Source organism: Pteropus medius, unplaced genomic scaffold (assembly GCF_902729225.1).
Source record: "Pteropus medius unplaced genomic scaffold, Ma_sr-lr_union100, whole genome shotgun sequence".
Taxonomy (NCBI): domain Eukaryota; kingdom Metazoa; phylum Chordata; class Mammalia; order Chiroptera; family Pteropodidae; genus Pteropus; species Pteropus medius.
This window is the reverse complement of record NW_024344377.1, coordinates 2,887,146-2,905,932: the sequence shown is the minus strand read 5'-3', so window position 1 is coordinate 2,905,932 and position 18,787 is coordinate 2,887,146. Positions and strand designations below refer to the sequence as shown.

Below are 18,787 nucleotides of genomic sequence, written 5' to 3'. Positions count from 1 at the left end.
GGGGGCCGCGCACTGGCCGGGCGCCGGGGAGCGCGCAGGGGCGGCCGCGGCGCGGGGCTTCCCCGGGCTTCCCCTCCCCGGCCGCGGGCGCACGGCGCGGGCCGAGGGCGTGGGGGCGGCGCCTGACGCTCGCGAGCGGGGAGTCCCCGAGGCGCCTCCCGCTCGGCGCGGCGACGCGGATCCAGGAGCACCCGGCGAGCCGGCGCGGCGTCCCCGAACCCTGGGCCCCAGGCGGGAGGTTTGGGCCGAGCCCGCCCCACCGCCCCCGCCCCCGCCGGGCGCCCGCCTCCCGCCCCCGCCCGCGGCCTGGAGCGCGCCGCCCTCGCCGCCCCGGGTCTGGCCAGCCCGCGCCGGCCGAGCTGCGGGAGCTGCCCAGAGCACCAACCGCCGCGTCCGCGGGAGCCGCTCCGGCCGCGCCATGCGTGACCTGGCCATCGAGATTGGGGTTCGAGCCCTCCTCTTCGGGGTCTTTGTGTAAGTAGTGGCGCGCCGCGGGCGGGGGCGCACGGACGCGGAGACCCACGGACCGAGCGTCTCTGCGCCCCAACTTTGTTTGCGCCGCCGCGTCCCGCCGGGGCCTGGATTCCAGGTCCCCTCCCCGCGGGTTGCCGGATTGTGTCCTGTGGGACCCTCCTGGTCCCCTTCCTGGGACTCTCGGTGTGGAGGGAGCCGCGCGCATTGGGCTGAGCCCTGCACCTGTCACCCCCTGTGAGCGGGGGAGAAGGTCCGGTGGCAGCTCGGGTTCCCTCGCCCGCGCCTTTCGCCGGCTCCGCACCTGCCGGGGATTCAGGGTTGTCCCCTGGACGCAGCCGCGCACCTCGCTCGTGCCCTCGGGAACTTTCTGCCGCGTGAGCTTCCGAAACCATCGTTTGCAGTCTTGGCTCCTGGCTCCTGTTCCCATTGCCCCCGCTGGGCGCAGGGCCACCCTCCGTGTCCTTGCGTGTCTCTGGCTTCGGGGGCCGGGGTCCTGGTGCGCGTTTTCCCGGGAGGCGTTTGCGGTACTTCTCCGGCTGGAAAACTGTTGCTGCGGAGGTTCGGGACGTCGGGGGCCGCAGCCTGGAGTGGGGGCCCCTTACGCCCGGAGCTCGCTACTGAGTCCGTGTCCGCTTAGGGTGCGGGCCGGGGCCCTTCGGGGACCGCAGCACAATGCCCCCGCTGGCTCCGAACGTCTGGTAGCTGGAAATAGAGATCCTGGGAAGGAGAGGGGGCGCCGGCTTGGGTTCTTTCAGGGATGGCTTAGCTCCACGGCGCCCCGGGGCCCGCTGCGCACCGGCCTCCCCGGGCCCCAGCAGCAGTCACTGTCGCGTTTCTTCCTGCCAGACTCAAGCCCAGAGCACCAGCTCAGACCCACTCCATAGCCCCCGTGAGCTCCTGTCACCTAGGCGCCGCACCTGCCCAAGTCCCTCCGCTAGCCGGTTAGGTTCTCTTTCCCCTCTGCCCGAGACTGTTTTCTGACACATTTTAAATGAACTTTCTGGATTTGCCCGTTTTTTTGTTTGTTTGTTTGTTTTGCTTTGAAAAGCTCACTGAGCCATTCTAAACAGGAGGCCCCTCTCTGGATTTCTGCCCCGAATCCGGAATCATTGATGGCAGGTGGGAGGCTGTGAGATGACTTGTTCTGGGCAGCCCAGGATGCACACATGGAAAGAAATGCCCTTTCTTGCATGTTTTTCTTTACTAGCGATGAAATTCATCCAGAGTATTTATTCACACGACCAGAAAGGGCTGTGAGCTCCTCCAGATGCAGGCCAGCCCCCTCTCCCAGCTTCTGACTAAACACTAGTGTTATTCAGTGGGAAGGAGGAAGAGAAACTTCAGTGGTTCTGGACGCATTTGGGAAAACCGAAAACACTTTCCTTTCCTCCTCCTGTTTTTCTACCTTTGGAAAAAAACGTTAAAACTAGTGATTGTCCTGTGATCTGATGGAGACAGTTTGCAATTGGCAGATAGGCTAAGCCCCGTTAAATTATATTATGGAAATGATAACATGTTTGGTGCACAGTAGAATTTAACCTTTGGTGGGTGACTGTGAGTGAAGCCGAAGGAAGGTGAGGTGGGCTCTTAGGCTGCCTGGTTTGATTGCTGCTGGGAATTCTCAGGTTAAAAAAAGGGTCCAGTAATATTTATATTGTTTTCAGATTTCCTTCAAATTTCCTCAACCATTTATGAGATGTTTACAAACATATAATGGTCTGTGCAGTGGATTTGAAAATTTGATAATTATCATTGATGTGCTTCTCACATCCTCTGAGGATGTGATGTAAAAACCAGACAGGCAGTTTATATTCTTTCCTCCAGACTTCCCCGTTTGTGTTAATTACTTAATGGGGGATCTGTCATCCAAAGGGAAACACTTGGGTGTCGACGGCATTTTTGGATGATCCCCTGGCTTCATATCACGTTGGAAATATTGGCGCCGTGTCCAGCTTGTGGCTTTTTCACCTGCAAAGTCTAGCTTTGGTATCGCTGGGAGACTCCTGGGGTGGGAATCTTGGATGTTCCGGAAGAACAGGCTCCGAGCACACAGATACACATGACCCTTTGTTTTCTCAGATAAGCTTCTGGCAAGATGACAGAGGCTGACTTTGGGGGGAAGTTTTGTTCTTCCTTTTGTCAGCACTGGTCCAATGGCGAGGTTCGGTGGCTTGTACCCACCTCTGCTCATGAGGATGGTGGTCTCAGCAGCAGGGCCTCACCTGGGTGGGCTTGGAAAGTCCCTCTGGGCAAGTGGAATCCAGTTTCTCCTCTGCTGGGTCCAGATAAGCTAACATGCATTGGTTCCTTGGTATTTCTTCCCTATTTCTCGGGATAAGACAGGATACCTTTCTTATTCTGGAAGGGTACCTTACTTTTCAGACTTGTGCCTCCGGGGGAACGTCATCTGTGAATGCACCTGTTCTCTAAGCACGTTCATTCTGTGGGAGGGCTGGAATCCCACCACGCGATGCCCACGTGCTTCCATAGGTTCTCAGTTGGCCCTAATGAAATGCATTGGGGACCCACAGGTAGTAGAGAGGTGAGCTTTCCCCGGCTTTCCTTAGGAACCATTTCTCTGTGGACCAGATTTGGAGCTGAGGCTCAGCGGTACAGGATTCCACGAGGGTGCTCTCCAGCCAGCCCCCGTAGGTGGCCCAAGAGGTGCTCAGTGCCTTTTGGACATTCCTGCCTAAGAACTTCAAATCACTGGGAAGAAAATTAGTAAAGAGAAATGTGAACCAGAGCTGGCACATAAAGTGTAAACTAACAGAAAAGAAATTGATTAGAGGAACCCAATGTTTAGGAAAAATTGAAGTACGATGTGTAGCTTTGAGGCTGCATTTAGTGCCTGTGGGTCTTGAGGCCCCTTCGCTCTTATACGTGGACCACGGGCAGAGCAGGGAGAAGGGGAAGCACGGTGGGCTCCCTCCCTTCTGCTGCCACCAAGATCCCAGGAGACATTCCGTGAGCGTTTCTGCAGATGCTAAAGCCAGTGCTGGACCTTGTTGAGTAGGCACAGTGTGGAAATGAGGTGGCCTGTCATCAACCCTGAAGACAATGGGGTGCTGACTGCCACTGTCACTCCCGTCACCAGTATAATCGCTTCCACATATGGCGGTCTTACCGTGGGCCAGGCACTAAGGAAGATGATCACATACACCGCACAGCCCTCACCCGAACCTGGTGAGGGGAGTCCATTGATATTTTTGTTCGTGGATGAGGAGCCTGAAGCACTGGCAGATGAAGGAACTGCCCAAGTCACAGGGCTAATAAGGGCACTGAGATCTCAGTCTCGATGCTCCCACAGCGTAGGCTGGAGTCTGTCCCCTCGCTGTCCTGCTTTAGAACAAATAGCGGCTGGTGCTGGTCGGTCGAGGGTTTACCATGTGCCAAAGATATTCCATGGGATTTCTCATTTAAGCCTTGTCTCACTCAAGGTGGACACGCTTCGTTCTCTCCACATTACAAAAGAAGAAACCAAGGTTTAGAATGGTCAAATAGCTTACCTGAACATACTCGGCTACCAGGAGGTATCACCTGGGTTCAAACAGGCAGTTGAACTCTGTCCCAAAGCCATTAGCCACTGAGATAGATAGAGTATGTCCAGCACCAGGCTCCCAAACTGGAGCGAGGGTGACCACGTCCTAGAAGCTGTCCCCTAATATGACCCGTTATCTCCAGAGAAGCAAATGGGTGGCCTGGAGTAATGTGTGGGAAGAGATGTCACTCCTGTTCTAATATCAGCCTCCTCTTAGGATGACACCTCAACAGTGGAGAGGTGGCAGCTGTGGCTCACATCCTCTAAGAGATGGGACTCAGGCATGGCGCAGATTGTGAGGGGTCTCCCTTAGGTCTCGGGAGCCCTGAGGGCAAGACGGGGAGAGTAAATTGCTGGTCGGAACGTACATGGTAGTGGACTCGTGCCACACCACTTCCTGTTACCCTGTAGGGTCAGGTCATTGAGAAAACCCTTTATTTACAGTAGGGTGGAGTGACAGGTGTCACCTCTGGGTCGAGGCAGCATAAATCCCCTTCGTGGCCTGTCGTTGTCCTCTGTGGGTGGCAGAGCTGCAAGAGGCAAGCAGCAGGACAGCTGTCTCGGAGCGTCATGCAGTCGGAAGGGAGGGAAGGCAATTTGTGCTAACCACGGTTTAGAGATTGGCTGCCATAGCGCAGTCTATTCTAGCCAGCTACTACACCTGGGGTAATTTTGCTCCCTCTAGAAATAATTGTTTGAGGCAAAGTGGTATAATGAAAGAGTGTGGGCTTTGGAGCTGGGCAGGTGTGCGTCTGGGCTTTGGCTCTGCCTGACATCTCTGAACCTCAGTGTCTTCATGTGGGAAATGGGCATAATTCTTACTTGGTTGGGTTTTATTGGATAAGGTGCTCGAAGTGCCTGCGGTACACATAACGAAAACTAGGTGCTTCTCCCCACTCTCGTGAATCCCTGTTACATATATGTGTTGTCTCAGCGTGGCAGTGCCGTGTGGTGGTCACAACCGTAGCCTTTGGCGTTGGGTCGCTGGGGCTCGAATCCTGGTTTTACCTCTTGATAGGTGTGTGAACCTTTCGGCAAAGTGTTTATCCAACTTGAGCCTTTGTTTCTCCATCTGTCAGATGGGAATATTAACAGTACCCATGAATGTAAGGCTTGTGAATATTAAATGAGAGAGTATTCAGCTCATTACGGATGCTCAACGAATGGTAATGTTGCTATTATTATCCTTTTATTAAGAGGAATCGGTAATGCACACTCAAGAGAAACACCCTAGGTAGCTAATGGTATTCTTATTACAAAATGATTTACTACAGGATTTCTGTAAAATAGTAAACTCCTTTAGGTATATGTCAGCTGATTCTTTTTAGCCCCCAAAGTTAGGTATGAGTTCATGCCAAGAGTGCATTCAGAGAGCCAGAGCCGCACCCCCACATAGCAGGCAGGTGGCTTGCCGTTTAATGGAGGGTTAGTCTCAGTCTTGCAATGTTTCAGTGGTGACTTAAATTACTGGCCATTTATAACAGTGATTCTGGGATCTGGAATCAAAGTGTTATCAGCGTAACTGCATTACATAACGTATCAGGAAAATGCTGCGCTCCCATCATTCACTTCCGAGTTGGCATTCAGCGTACAGAGTTCTGTTAGAAGCCTGGGACGCGAATTCTTCTCATCAACACACCTCCAGCCCCAGCCGCTCGGTGCTGACCAAGTGTGCCCAGCCCTTCTCCCATCGCTAGGAAGCCTTCTACCTCATCATCTTAGAGATGGAAATGGAGCATCCTTCTCTTTGGAATATTATTGGCCACTCTAAGATGAGCCGGCCGTACCCAGAATTTTGAGAATCGATGATGTTTTCCCACAGGGAGATAAATGCTTATAAAGCTACAAGAGGAGACCATTAGTTTTATAACTGTGGATAACGTTATCTCAATTAGTTATGAAGGTTCTGCTTTTTATGACTCACACAAGGCTCATAGAAGCTCCAGACCTCTATTTTTCTATGATAGTGTTTTTAAATATGAAAATCATCTTAGCGCTATTGCTTCTTTAAGAAATACGATCTTGGTGTTCTGTGAATAACTTGGAAACACTTGTTCACAGCAAGGACGTGAATGGGTTCGGGCAGGAACATGACTGGCAGGGTGTCCTTGTCATTCGACTAAAGGCTCAGAGGTGTCAGGTGGGTGGGGTGGGGGGTGGGGGGCAAGGACATGCCGGGATGTGTGAGCAGCGGAGAGGAGCTGGGACCATGGAAACCGGGAAGGCTTCATCACAGCCTTTCAATAAGTGACAGTGAAAAATTGCCCTACAGAGGTGAGGGACTGGTTGTTATTCTGTCTCTACCTAGGAAAAAGGCTCAAGAAACAGAGTCAGAAGCTGCAGGAGCATTTAGGTTGGTTTTCAGAAAAGCAGCAATCTGCCAATCAATGCTAGACATTTTTTTCTCCTCTACCAGAGAGTTTTTAAAACTGTTTTTATTGAAATACTAGTTCGAACCATATGAAATTGCTGATATTTGACTGTTTTGACCTATAAAAGCGAGTATTTCATTTAGTTCAACCTAAAAATAACATCCGCAAAGAAAAGTGCACAATTCATAATTGTACAGCTGCCCAGAGTATCCCCTCCCTGCCAGGCCCCCTCCAACACCCCTGAGGGTCTCAGCCACCCTGACTTCCAACACCGTTTCGGAAATTCATGTAAATGGAATCATACAGTGTGGATTCTTTTGTGTGACTTTTTTTTTTTTTTTTTTTTTGCCCAGCATGCTTTTGAGATTCGTCCATGTCCTGTATAGTCATAGCTGGTTAATTCTCATTGCTGTAGAGCATTTCGTTCCATGGCTTTACCTCTCTTTATGTACTCATTTTACTCTTTATTGGTATCTGGGTAATTTATTGTTTTTGGCTATTAAGCATAATGCTACAATTGTTTTTTGGTGGGCATATTCGTAATATCTGCTGAGTATATATTTAGGAGTAGAAAAGCTAGGTTATTCATCTGAGGTTTTTAAAGAAGGATCTGGCTTTTCTTTGTTCACTAATTCTGAAAGAGAGAGCTAGTCTGTATCCTGCTTTAATCTTGACCTGTTGAGCAGCTACTTTGTGTAAAGCACATGGTAGTCCTGGTAAGTGACACGAAGAAGCCCAGAGCTGGGTCCCCACCCTGGAGGAGGGCTAGCAATGTGGCACCATAGGCCACTCATACATAGGCTTTGGAGCTAAGTCGTGACTGCTGATTATAGAGATGTGCTTTCTAATCTTAGAATTTATACAAACTTCCTGATCTGTGAAATGGGGACAACAGCATCACCTCCAGGGAGGCTGTGACAGTGAAGTGATGCATATGTGATGGGAGCCTAGCATACACCTGGCACATCGTAGGTGATAAAGCCAGTCTCCTTTTCTTTCTCTCTCCCTTCTATCCTTTGAGGAGGTAGAGATATAGATCACTTAAAATAGTCCTAATATTGTACTGTAATAATAATAATGAGTGTAGCTGTCAGTACTGCAGGAGATTTAAGCCTTGAACTAGGATTTAGGAAGTTTGTGAGAGGCACTGAGAACCAGAAATGGCTAATATGTGTATATGTGTAGGTATCTTTTCATTGACCTGTATGTCCACCTTGGGTGTAGGTGGGAACGGAGGTGGAGGAAGGAAAGGATACGAGCTTTAACTTACCATGTGCCAGCTTCGTACTAGGTACTTGGCATGCCACAGATGATTTAATCTTTGCAGCCCCCCAGGAGGTAAAATATTGTCCTGATTTACAGAGTTAAGAGTTAATGCTCCTCCTATACAAAGAACGCTTACCAATCAATAAAGAAAGAGATGAACTCTTCCACAGAAAAATGGGCAGTAGATAGGAACTGGGAACTTAGAAAATTACAGATAACTAATATACCTTTAAATCTGTGATTTCCATAGAAATGCAAGATGTACATCTGAAAACAAAGTGACATTGAATATAGATCAGCACAGGCTTTTTATGTGCTACAATGAAAAGAATATGTAGCCATTAAAATTAATATTGTAGATAACTGTTGGCTTGCGAAGATATTCATAAACTTGTTAAGTGATTAAAAGCAGGTTACGAAAGTGTGCATAATGCTACTTTAATGTAATGAAATAAAGTAAATTTGTATCTGTATCTAAGAAAAATGTCTATAAAGATAGACAAAAAATCTTTACAGTGTTTATTTCAAGTTGATAGAATTATGTAATATTTGCTTTTCCTTATACTATCTTTGGTCTAGATTATTTTAAAGGAAAATTTATTACTTTCATTCATGATCAGAAAAATCACAGTATAGATGTTTCCTCTTTGCAAGAAAAAAAAGAAGCTAAAGAATATCCTCAGATAGGGTACTGGATGATTCTTTTGTGATTGCTTTAGAAATATCTGAGGTGAGAATGTTTCAAAAATCTACACTTCTATATTTTATATCAACTAAGATAAAGAAAAATCAGAATGTAAGGATTAACCCCCAGGATGTGCAGGATTGCAGCGAAACAGATGTGATCAGATGTTGGAGGTAGAATTGTAAATGGACAGAAACCTTCAAAGAGCAATATTGCAGTGCAGAAAATTATTCCTGCCCTGACTTGGAATTTTAGAAGTATGTCGAGGCACTGATATAAGAGATGCGAAAATCTTTCTGTGTAAAGATGATCATTGCTGTGTTCTGTACAAAGCAAAGTAAATGTATTTGTCAAATAAAAATAAAATAAGTGAAAACTCAAATGGTCAACCTTTGAAGAATGGTTTGGTAAATTATAGACACGGAGAATATTATATAGCTATTAAAATAATCATTTTGAAAATCATGAAGAAACATGGTGAATTTTTACGACGTAATAGTTAAAGAAAAAAACAATACAAAAATATATCAGAATTACAACTATTTGAAATACATCGGATTTGGGCAAATATTAGAGAGGATTACATAAAGGTGAATGTAATGGGAATGAATGCATTTCCCTTCACTTAATCCTTTTTAAGATTATAAAATAGTTGTAAAAGTTCTAACGATACAAAAAGTATAAAGTTCCCTGAACTAATCCTTTACCTCTCTCTGCCAGTTCTAGTCCGTTCATTTTTTAAAGTTAAACTTTGAAACACATATTTATAAATAATAATTAAAAAAACAACTGAGAACACATTTTATCTATAGTTTAACATTTTTTTGCTTAATTTATTTTGGAGACTTTTTTCTATCTATATAGATCTACTGGATTCTTTTTATTGGTGGTGTGGTATTCCATTGTATTAACCTATTCTTGGAATTTTAGGGTATTTTCCTTTTTGACTGTAACAAACAACAGTGCAATTGTATGTTGTTTGTTACATTGTAGTGCTCCTGCTTAAGTATTGTTGTGCTAAACTTTTGCAAATGAAATATCTTGGTCAAAGACCACATGTATTTTAAATTCTGATGGACACTGCCAATTGTCCACCCTAAGGGCTGTACATTCCACCAACAAAGCGAAGGTGTTTCTTTCTCGACATCCCTGCCAATGCCGTATGTTATTAATGTTTGTTTTACATTTATACCATAGCATTTGCATCATTTCACTCAATTTGTATTTTTTTTAGTGAAGTATCTGTCGTTTCCCTTTACTCATGCTTTTATTGGATCTTTAAAGTTACCTTACTATTGTGTAGGAGTACTTCATGCTTTAAAGATATTAATCTTTTATATGTTGCAAGTATTTTCTTCATGTTTATAGTTGGCTTTTAAGTTTTGTTTTGCATTTTCTATTATTCTGCACATTTTGGTTTTTTTTTTTGTAGTTAAGTCAATCAGTGTTTTCCTTTATGGCTTCAGAGTTTCTGTCCTATTTAGAAACCCCTTTCTCATCTAAAAATAGAAATATTTTTCTGCATTTTACACTGTTGTTCTTTAAATTTAAGCCTTTAATTATAAGAAATTTATTTTATTTTTATAGACAAGTAGAGGATTTAACTTTTTTTTTTTTTTGCATATGGTTTGTCAGTTATTGAAAGAGGCATTGTTTTTTCAGTAATATCTTTATCAGATAAAAATTTTCATGTGTCCATGTGGTTGCAAGTGAATTCTATTCTGATTGTCCGTTTGCCTGGTGGTGGCTCATATAACATTTTAATTATCGCAGTTTTAGAGTATACTGAGATATCTGAGGGGAAATGGCCCCTTCTCCCTGGATGTGAGCATAGCATAGTGGTTCAGACTGCAGGCTCCAGAGCCAGGATGCTTGTGTTCAATATACTAATCTGCGGTTTACCAGCTGTGTGAACTTGGGCAGGCTGCTTCATAGTTTTGCACTTCAATTCCCTCATCTTAAATATAGGGATAAAGACAGTGCGAAAATAGTTTCATTGAATCGAGATCAGAGACTTCGGCTTATGTGATTTCTGTGTTTTGTTATTCGTTCTGATTCTCTGTATGGCCACACACATAGTCAACTTTTTGTCAATTTACAAAATAGCTTGAACATAATAGTTTCTGTTTGGTGGGTGCAAAGCTCTAAATATACTAAAGCAAGTTAGCTGTGCTCTTCAAACCCTCTATCTTCTCACTCTTTTATTTATTTTTTTCTTTTTAATTTGTAATTTTTAAGGTGAAGATTATACTACCTCTGTCAAACTAGGGTAATTGAAGCATTCGCTTCTTTTTGGTGATACTAATATTTTTGTCATTGCTGCCAACTTAGTTTTCTGTGGGTGGCACTTCATTTTAAGGTCTTTTCCCTCTTGTTTCTTGCTTTTAACTAAATAGATCACTTTTTTTTTTTTTTTTTGCTACCCTTCTTTATTTCCTTTGGTGATGATTTGGAAGTCAAAATTCCTATATTTCCTGTTAGTGTTATTAAATTTTAAGAATTTTTAATTCTCCCTCTGATGAACCTCTTATCATTATTAAGTTTCCATCTTTGTGTTGATGTTCCTTCTCTTGAATTCTACTTTATTTAATATTAATGTATAGCTGCATTATCTTTCTTGAGATTAATTTCTGCCCAAAATATATTTTTACTACCTTTTACTTTAACCTATCTATATTTCTGCGTTTAATGTGTGTCTCTTATAAACAGCATTTGGTTTAACCTTTTACTCTTATTCAGTCTGGCCAATCTCTTCACTTTTGTTTTATTGGGTTGTCTTTATTTTACCTTTACTTCTGAAAGATATTTTTGTTGGACGTAGAACACTAGGTTGTCAGTTTTCTTTCAGCACTTTAGAGATGGCTTTGAATTATCTTGTCGATTCCATCATTTCTGAGGAGAAGTCAGCAGCCATTGTTATTGTTGCTTTCCTCAATGTCATGAACTTTTCCGCTGGGCTCTTTTTAAGATTTTTCTCTTCATCTTTGGTTTTCAGCGGTTTGACTCTGACATGTCTGGGTTGGTCTTCTTTGAGTTTTCCTGTTTGAGTTCATGGAGATTCTTGGAGCTATGTTTTGATGTATTTCATCAATTAAATATTCTTAAGAAAAAAATTTTTTTCAAATATTTCTTCTGCCACATTGTCTCTCTCTTTTCCTGGTTCTTCAATTTACATATGTTAGACAGTCTGATCTTGTTCCACAGGTCTTTTCTCTCTCTGTCTCTCAGTTTAATATAATTTCTTTTGACTTATCTTCGGATTCACCAGTTCTTTATTCTACTGTGTCTATTCTGCTGCTAAACCTATACAGTAAAAGTTTTATTTTCAGATGTTCATTTTTTTTCTCAGTTCTAGAATTTCTGTTTTTTTTTTTTTTTTTTAGCATTTTAGTTTCTTTGTTGATGTTTTCTACCAGTTCACCTATTCTCTTCATTGTTCCTTGTAATCTTTTAACATATTTATGATAGTCATCTGCTAATTTTAACATTGGATGATCCATAGTTCTGTTTTATTCCTGTTGATTTTGGGTATGTGTAGTAGGAGTTCATTGTATGTTGGGCATGGTACATGTACATCATACATTTTAGAGATTCTGGGTTGTTATTGTTCTTTAAAAGAGTGTTGAATTTTGTTCTTGCATGCAATTAATTCACTGCTGAGTCACCTTAATCCTTAGAACCTTGGTTCCAGGATATGTTTGGTTAAGTCTGTTTTGGTTTTTCCCCTTGATTGTAAGGTGTAATCCTTTGGTCCTGGGATGTGTCTTTTACTCCTAGGATTTGGCTCTTTTTACTGAGGCTTTAGTAGAAAGTCTAACTTGGAGAAATCTCCACTCAAAACTCTTATCTCCTAGCATCGGGTAGCTGCTGAAATCCTGTTTCATTCTTTAAACTGTGGCTGTGATTTCCATTGGGGTCCTTGGAGTCTTGTCCTTTTTGATGCAATTTCTGTGTTAGCCGATGATTTGAAGGAAGTTTGTCCACAGTGTTTTGGGTTTCTCCTCTCTAGATAAACCCTTTCCAGGGAGGTATCTTTTTTGTTGTATTTTATTCCCATCTGCTTTTCTTCCCCCCATAACTTCCCCGCTATTCTGCTTTGCTGGCTGGCACCCTTGAGGCTTTTTAGCCTGGCTATTGATTTGTTTATGTTTTTATTCTTTTCAGTGGTGTTTTAAGAAGGAAGAGAGACAAAATGTATGGGTTCAATCAGCCCTCTAAAACTGGATGTGTCTTTCAAAAGATTTTTCAAAGTTTTCTTTGATACAATGTTTATATTTTTATATATACAATTATATTTTAAAGGTCTATTGATTATTCACCCATGAATATTTTTATGGTTTCTGAGTCATTATTCAAGTGGCCTCTTTGTCTACCTAACCTCCTGCCTATTTTCATGACTTGACTCAGAATTTGCTTTTCTATGATATTTTGTATGACCATATCAGCCCTGAATAAATGTATATAATACTGATAGAGTTATAAAGAAGTTCCACATTTATTTATTTATTTTTAAGATGGAAATATTTAGTCCCTGGATGTATTGTGCTTTAATTCAGTCTTGTGGACCATTGGAAAGATCTTCAGTTATGTAATGAGAACATATTATATTAGACTTTTAATGTATGAATACCTTATTTATAAAAAAAAAACCCACATGAAATAGAAATATTTTGCTTTGATTTTTCCTGACACAAATGATTCTTTTACTATTTGCTAATAGTAGCAAACTGGGATTATTTGGCTTCAGTGATGATGGTGATGATGATGATGATGATGATGATAACAGTGATGATAATGATAATAATGATAGTAATAACTAATATTTATTAAGTACTTTCTGTATGCCAGGCAGTGTGCTAAAGCAATTTACAACTTAAATCTTTAAGCAGTCCTATGAGGTAGGAATTTTATAATTCATGTTTTTGGTTGAGAAATCCAAGGCTTAGAGAGGTTAAAGAACTCACCCAGTGTCATTCTGTTAATAAGTAAAATGAAAGTGCTTTCAGTGGAAATTTTAAATTGAGCGTTTTATGTGTTGGAACAATTTACATCACATTTGGGTGGAGAAGGGAAGAGAAGGGACTGGTACTGAGGCTTTCTGATAATTAAATGACCCTGACAACTTCAGTTAACATCATGGGGATGGACACACACTGAACGAATGGAACATTGACATTTTACCGGAAGGCACCATCAAATAAATTCTATTATACCCAGTGTCTGACCTGGGAGAGTCTCTAGGCGTAGTCTCATCCATCTCAGTCATATATATAATAATATATATATGACTGAGGAGTCTCATCCATCTCAGTCATATATATATATAATATGTATATATTATATATACATATTATATATATAATATGTATATAATATTATATATACATATATATACATATTATATTATATATAATATATATAATATAATATGTATATATAATATATTATATATATATATATATATGACTGAGATGGATGAGACTCCTCAGTCATATATATTATTATACATATTATATTATTATATAATATTATTATACATATTATATATATTATATATATTATATAATATATATAATATATATTATTATATATATTATAATATACAGTAATAATTATATATGTGTAATAATAATTATTATTCCTATTGTTAACAGAGGGTCTTCCTCAATTCCTTTTTGTTGTTCAGCAGCAGAGCTGAGACCCAAACCTCTGTCTCTTGACTCTTGGCCTCACAGGCTGCCTTATCACGTGACTCCCTCTGCCCCTAATAGGGCATAAGTTTGACACATTCGAGTTTGTTCTTTCCCCGTCTTATTGGGATCATTTGAATGCAGCTGTTTGTAGACAGCCTCGGGGGTAGCTAATTGGGAGAACTGCTTTTTATCAAAACAAACTCTCGCTCAAAAAGAAGTCTTTTGACCAGCGTCTCCCTATTTTCCCCACCACTTCCAGCTATAAGGTTTCTGGAGATCTAATGGACCGCATGGGTTTATAACTAAGAATACCATGTTGTATATTTGAAAGCCGCTAAGAGAGTAAATCTTCAGTGTTCTCATCACGACAGAGAAATGTGACATGGCGGGGGTGCTAACGCTATGGGGGAAATCGTTTTACAGTCTACAAGTGTGTCAAAGCGACACGCTGTGTACCTTAAACATACGTAGTGGAAATTATGTGTCAAAGAAGCTGAGAAGAAGGAAGTCCTGACCATTTCCCTCCATGTATTCATCACTCTTCTGTGAGATGTATGAGAAGGACGTGCCCGCAGCCCCATGGAACGTGACAAGCGAGCCATGCCTGAGGGTGGTGTCTTCTCTTCAAGCCTTCTCTGACCTGAGGCTTTCTGTGGATTTTGTTTTAAGTGTCAGGAAAGAGATGGGACCTGAAGTTCAGGGTGGATGTTTCTGGAGGCGTTTTCTCCACAAAGACCGGTTTTGAAAACTGAAGGGCACCACACGTCACACTGGGAATACTTGTATTTGGGGCCAAATATCTACAGATGGTGACACACTACTTTTGTTCAGTTCCCTCGTCTTGGGAGCAGAACTGGATGACATGTCAGCACAGAGAGTCCACGCCCCTCATGTAAGATGGTGTCAAAATCACGTCCATGCCTTCACTCCTGCAGTCTCAGATGTGCATTGGCTGTGTCCCATTGGGCCAGACCATGACAACATAGAGATAAATGATGTCAGATGCCTGCCTTGGGTCCTCGGAGATTGAGATGCAGCCAGCTTAGTCTTTCTGGCATGGAGAGTTGCCAGTGCAAGAGGACTTGCCAGGAGTTATGGGGGCGCAGTGGAATTGGGGGCTCGGATGGGAAGAATGGCAGTGCACAGAGTAGGGAGACAGGCTGGAGTGGAGGACACAGGAGCAGCTTCTCTCGGGCCAGCCGCGCCCTCCTCACTGTAGACCTTGCTGTGGGCACTGCAGCCGCGGGGCCTGCCCTGAGAACTGCTTTTCCATCAGCAACAGCAGCTTCTTTCTCTTCGTGTGCTCACTCCGTGCCAGGTGAGATTCTTATGCTTTGTGTGCGACTAGCTCATCGACTCTCTAAACACCACCATGACGTAAAGGCTGTTCTCTCACTTTACGGGTGGGGGAGAGACTGAAGGACAGGAGGAAGTGAACTGTCTGTGGTCGTTTGTTCCCGGCGCCCTGTTGCTGCAGCTGGGTGGGGGGAATATCTTTGTCTCAAGCCGCCCACATGCTGGTCTCCTGCTCGCTGTGCCTGGTGTGGATCTTGGTCCTAACGAACTTATATAGTCCGATGCGGTCAAGTCTAGCGCTGAGATTCTCAGGATCTGGAGCCAGACTGCGTGGCATCCAACGCTGTCTCCACCTCTGCTTGGGTCACTTCGTCCTCTCCTTTCTCAGTCTGTGAATCTGCAAAGTGGGGATAATGATAACGCCTTCTGGAACCTGTCATGCTGGCATGGCAGTGAATGCTGACGTGCAGGGAGCAAGCCGCAGACGTAAGCCGTTACCATCGCCCTCGCTGCTGCTCATCTAGAACTTGCTCTGCCTTTCTTGTCCTGTCTTTAGAGCGAAATGTCTTTTTTTGTGCCCTTCTCTCCACGTCCCTCTTGTTATCCTGACCTTGTCTTGCCTGTGAGAGTCACTTGTTTATAAAAATTATCTGTTTTTAGGTCACCATAATCGTCGTTTCTTTACTGAACAAGTGGAACCTCTCTCTGATGGCAGCTGGCTTTGTTGGAAAACAGTGCCTGCCTTAGAATAGCCAGCGTAAGAAGCATCGAGCCTCAGATGAAGCTCGGTTAATTATCTGTGTGCTTTATGCCTAAAGTATGGATCATGGTTTTCATTTACCTCTCAAGACTGTGAGATGTCTGCTTTGAATTAATCCAGGAGAACGGTGCCTTTTTTTTTTTAAAAAAAACTCTCTATTGCTGTGTCGGCACTCAGAATTATTGCCATAGAGTTTTTCTTTTTCCTTCTCAGAGAATCGAACAGTATGTCAAATAATTTTGGGATGAAATGTAATTATTTCTAGTTTGAAAAAGAAGAGTAGAAAAGAACTTTGTGAAGGTTGTGCTCCAGAAAGAAGTGTTCTCAATGTCAGTTTTTTTTGTTTGTTTGTTTCTGAGGTGTTTTAAAAATCACTGTGGATCACTTCTCAGATCATTGGGCTAAGATCAAGTGCAAAATCACTGGGTTTTCTACGGGCTGTGCTGGAAATCATAAGCCTGTGCCTACCGTGGAAGGCAGATCTCACTCTGGGCCGAGCCCGGCAATTTTCATGCTGAACGGAGTCAAGTCCTGAGTACAAATCAATGTCACATAGAAATAGGCCGGGTATGATTTCTCTGTGCGGCCTTGGGTCATGAAAGCATCTACCTCACTTGATTACGGGCTTCTGGAGAAGAGAGCTCCTGACTTTTGTGTTCAGTGCTGTCCCTTCCACCTCTGATAGGTGCCTGGAACATAGTAGATGCTCGGGAAATATGGAAGGAATGAGAGAGCCGTGGTGAGGTGACCTCAGATCACACATCTGCCCACTGGAAGAAGGAGATTCCCAGCTGGGCTCTCCTGGGCCTGCATACAGGAAGTCAGGGGTCAAGGCCTGTCCTTCAGACATACGAGGAAGCCCAGAGGAAAAGTCGTGGGTAGGCACGGGTCACTCAAGGAAGACAACTTTTCATCCCCAGGGAGACATGCAGTGAAGAAAAGGCCAGACATTGCATTGAACTACCCCATAGGTTTGCCACCCTGTGAGCTCCCCAGGAAGGGAGGGGTGTCCCCTGGCCTGCCCACATTGGGGTCTGTTATTTAGAGGCTCTGCGGGGTAGGACTGAGCAGGGGACAGTAGGGGAGTGTGGCCATGTGTGTATTTGATTAAATGTCCAGACACACACAATGGTTTGCCAGATCTCCATCCACCTTACAGCCCCTGACAACAGCTGACTGTCCAAAACCTTTTCTTGAGGGGTCTGTAGTGGAGTCAGGCCTGTGTCTCCAGGTGCACAGCTCATGCCCCGTTGCTCTGCATCTCTTCCCAGGGGGTGAGCTGTTTCATGTGGCTGCATTACCTCCAAGCTGAAGCTTATTCATCCATAAGTACAGCTTAAACAAGTTATATTTGCTAGAATTCTTTTATTTTAAATAAGCGATTTTTTTAAATTACGAAAAAAAATATAGATGGTACAGGAAACTTATACAATACAAAGAGAAACATTGAAAGAAAATGAAATTATTTATGATCTATTACCCAGAGAAAGCCATAGTTAACATTTTGATTTGTATTATTTTAGGTTTTTTCCTCCCTCTGCCATAATGCATAATACTTGCTCTGTGCATAAGGTATGCCGCATCTGAAATAAAATTTTGTAAGCTGTCTTTGTCACTTGGCATTGCACCCTCAACATCTTTCTATGCCAATAAACATTCTTCCCCAACTCGCTTTTCTTTAAAGCTGTGGAAGGTGGCAGAATATACTACCCCAAAATATGCCGCTTTGGCATAAAGATTATTTTGAGCTGAGAGCAGTAGAGAGGAGGCAGATGCAGCGAGAGCTCTGTGCATTCTCCCTATTTGCCTCAAAGCAGGGTATAAGTTTGCAAGAGTGTCCCTCCTTCCCTTTCTACCAGGAAGGACAGAGGTTGGTTATTGGAGACAGTGTTGCCTCCAGCCTAGAGGTGGCTCCAGAGGAACCTACATAACGAACCTCAGCTAGTTTTTCTGTGCTGTTAGTTCCCTTCCATGTGTTGACTTTCCCGCAGTTTGCTGCCTTTGGAAGCCCCAAACTCCTTTCCTATGTACTGTCATTTGCCCATAAATTATTGTTCTTTATTGGGGATGCTGTATAAGCCGGAGTTCTAAGCCACCGCTTTGAGTTATTCGTTTTCTCTTGAGTATCTTCCATGTATGCAGGAGGTATACATGTTAATCAATTTCTGTTTTTCTATCGTTAATCTGTCTTCTGTTATAGTAGTCCTAGTTAAGCACTCAGAAGGGTGAAGGGAAAATTGTTTTTTTCTCCCCTACAACTGCAACACAGTTCATTCAATAAAGGCAAGCATCTTCATACAGTCTGCCGCTGGTGTTGGGCTCTAGAAGGGTGTCTCTCTCTGGTTTACAGGTGATGTAGACAATGCTGGATTGAACACGCCGGCTCACGCGTCGCTTGCACATCGCCGATGATATTCTTAGGCGTAATTCTTGGTTGAGGAATTTCTGAGTCAAAGCATTTTTTTCCCCTCTGCTTTCGCCAAAAAGCCCCCGGAAAGATTCTACCAGTCTACATTCCTCCTCTCGTGCAGTACGTGGTCTGGCTGGTTCTCTTCCTCATTCCTGCTCCAACATCGCTTGCTGGAGAAGCCTTCAGTGAACGTTCTGTTCAGCGTGCCACACACCACCCTGTCGCATTATCATCTTGCCCTGTTTTATTTTATTTATTTATTTTGGTAGCACTTATTTTAATTTGAAATG

General features: G+C 43.4%; 1 protein-coding gene across 1 annotated transcript in view; it reads left to right on the top strand.

The window, feature by feature from the left end:
* Positions 1–329: 329 nt before the first annotated feature.
* Positions 330–18,787, top strand: part of PLPP4 (phospholipid phosphatase 4) — a 116,866-nt gene continuing 98,408 nt past the window's right edge. The window contains exon 1 of the mRNA XM_039870845.1: positions 330–474. Within this exon, the coding sequence (XP_039726779.1) occupies positions 419–474 (56 nt within the window). The 5' untranslated portion in view covers positions 330–418. The remainder of the gene's footprint in view (positions 475–18,787) is intronic.